This window comes from Dendrobium catenatum, unplaced genomic scaffold (assembly GCF_001605985.2).
Source record: "Dendrobium catenatum unplaced genomic scaffold, ASM160598v2 original_scaffold_187953, whole genome shotgun sequence".
NCBI lineage: Eukaryota > Viridiplantae > Streptophyta > Magnoliopsida > Asparagales > Orchidaceae > Dendrobium > Dendrobium catenatum.
This window is the reverse complement of record NW_021506371.1, coordinates 1-2,483: the sequence shown is the minus strand read 5'-3', so window position 1 is coordinate 2,483 and position 2,483 is coordinate 1. Positions and strand designations below refer to the sequence as shown.

Here is a 2,483-nt window from a genome sequence, read left to right as displayed (position 1 = left end):
CACCTCGACGATGACGTTCCTCCCTTCTTTCTTCAAAGTAACGCTCCACCTTTTATCCAAATCCCTTCACAAATTCTTTGTGTAAGTGCTCTATACTCCTCTAGGTAACAAGATTGCCCCAGACAAAAGAAAAGTACCCAGAAGTTGACGGTCTATCAATGATATTTCCTGCCCAATCTTCCTCTGAATACACTTCAGTGTTACAATTCTATGTCTTTTTGAAGAATAGGCTTTTTCCTGGTGTCATCTTCAAGTATCTAATAATCATGTAGATTGCTTCAATGTGTTTTTTTTGTAGAATTGTGCATGAATTGATTTACAACACTCACTGCAAAACTAGTATTTGGCTAAGTCTTTGAAAGATAGATCACACATCCTTATACCTACCGCTGCCTACAGATATACTTTCTTTTTCGGTGCCAAATTTCTTTTGGTTGTTCGTAGGAGTATCAACAGGTTTGCATCGAAGCATATCAGTCTCCTTAAGAAGATCTAGAATATTTTTTCTTTGAGAAACAACAATGTTCTTTCTTGATCTAGCCACTTCTATTGCAAGGAAATATTTAAGATTTTCAAGATCTTTAACTTCAAACTCTTCTGACAAATACTTATTCAAATTTTGTAATTCCTCCACATCTTTCCCAGATAAAATAATATCATTGACATAGACTATCAATATAGCAATTTTACTAGCATGAGATTTATATATCCTACCTTCAAAACAACCTTTGTGAATTTGTTAGATCATGCTCGAGGAGGTTGTTTAAGGCCGTATAAGGACTTCTTGAGTTTGCAAACCTAATTCTTTGCCATACTTTTTTCAAAACCAGGTGGAATTTCCATGCAGACTTCTTCTTCAAGGTCACTATTTAGAAAGACATTTTTTATGTCCAGTTGTTGCAATTACCAATGTTAGCTGACAACCAATAGGAGAAGAATTCTAATAGCGTTAAGATTTTTGATAATAGCAAAAGTTTCTTGATAGTTGTATCCCATAGGATTGTGTAAATCCTCTAGTTACCAACCGAGTCTTGAATCTCTCAAGTGATTCATCTGCTCTTACTTTATAGTGAAAATCTACTTACATCCAACGGGCATTTTCCCAGCTGGCAAATCAGAAATAGTCCATGTTCCATTATTTTCAAGTGCATCAATCTCATCTTGTACTGACTTCTTCCACTTTGAATTTTGTAATGCTTCTTTTGTTGTGCTAGGAACATGAATATCATCAAGAGAAGTAGCAAATGCTTTGTAAGATGGTGATAGTCCTCTATAAGTAACATAATTTCCAATTGGATAACATGTACATCTCCTAACACCCTTCCTCAATACAATTGGCATGGTGGAGTCATCAATTTTGGGAATTGGCACATCTCCAACCTTTTCCATACCTATGTTTTCTTCATGTGGACTTGAAATTGGGTTAATATCTTGGCCACATGTTGGCTGTGATCCGTGCTTTAACTCATGTCTTTTCCTCTTGATGTAGACGTGAAAATTCTCATTAGCAAGTTGTGGATCCATAGACTGAGCAAGCACGGGAGAAGAAATATTTGTAGACAATACTGATGATTGAATAGGCTCGGGTGTGGACAAGTCTTCTGTATGGTCTTTGGGCACAAGCTCAGGTTGAGAAGAACTTGGTGACTTTGAGTGGGTAAAGGCACGAACTCAAAAAAGAACTCACAAACTTGATTTTAAGACATGCTCTCCCCCTAAACATGAGATTTGGGATAGAATGACATATGTTCAAAGAAAGAGATATCCATGATGGTGTAAAATCTTTTTTTGGTTAGAGTATAACATCTGTACCATTTTTGAGTTACAGAGTACCTTAGAAAAATACACTTATTGGCTCTAGGATCAAATTTGCTACGGTGTTGATGTTACACATGAGCAAACGTCGTGCAACCAAATATCTTAAGACGTAAATCAGATGAAGCTGCACGAGTGTGAAGAAAATTTAATAGAAGAAGCTGACGAGAAAATTAAAAATTAAGGACTCTGGATGGCATACAATTGATTAAAGAGATGTTTATTCTTGCGTTTAACCTCCCTATTTTGTTGAGGGGCGTCAAGGCAAGAACTTATGTAGATAATCTCATGCTTATGAAGGTAGCTATTAAGACTACTATTGAAGTATTACATAGCATTGTCTAACTTGAGTACTAAATTCTAGAGTTAAATTGATTTTGAACAATAAAATTGAAGATTTGAAAAATTTGCCCAACCTCAGACTTTTCTTTCATAAGAAAAATTTGAGTTATCCTTGTATGATCAACAACAAATGTTACAAATCATCGAGTATCAGAAATATTGTTTATCCTAGAGGGACCCACACATCACTATGGATCAAAGAAAAGACAGTTAATGGTTTGTATGAAATTTGAGGATATACTGTTCGAGTATGTTTTCGCTTGAGTAGATCTAAAACGAAATAATGGAGTAATTTTAGTAGTAATAGACCTAGTGAATGGATTGTG

The 2,483-nt window shown here is 35.4% G+C and overlaps 1 protein-coding gene across 1 annotated transcript; it reads right to left on the bottom strand.

The window, feature by feature from the left end:
* Positions 1-367: 367 nt before the first annotated feature.
* LOC110106718 lies at positions 368-1,524 on the bottom strand. Its single transcript, XM_020836697.2, has 2 exons — positions 1,086-1,524; positions 368-669 (listed from the first exon to the last, which is right to left on the bottom strand). Exons 1-2 carry the CDS (start codon positions 1,522-1,524, stop codon positions 368-370), a joined length of 741 nt encoding a protein of 246 aa, XP_020692356.2.
* Between the last annotated feature and the right edge of the window lie 959 nt (positions 1,525-2,483).

Bases quoted from the DNA above. Each gene is read 5' to 3' on its own strand.
- LOC110106718 (XM_020836697.2), bottom strand. From the start codon at position 1,524: ATGGATCCACAACTTGCTAATGAGAATTTTCACGTCTACATCAAGAGG. The intron at 670-1,085 runs GTAAGTAGATTT...CTATATTGATAG, and splicing joins TGGGAAAATGCCCGTTGGAT to TCTATGTCAATGATATTATT.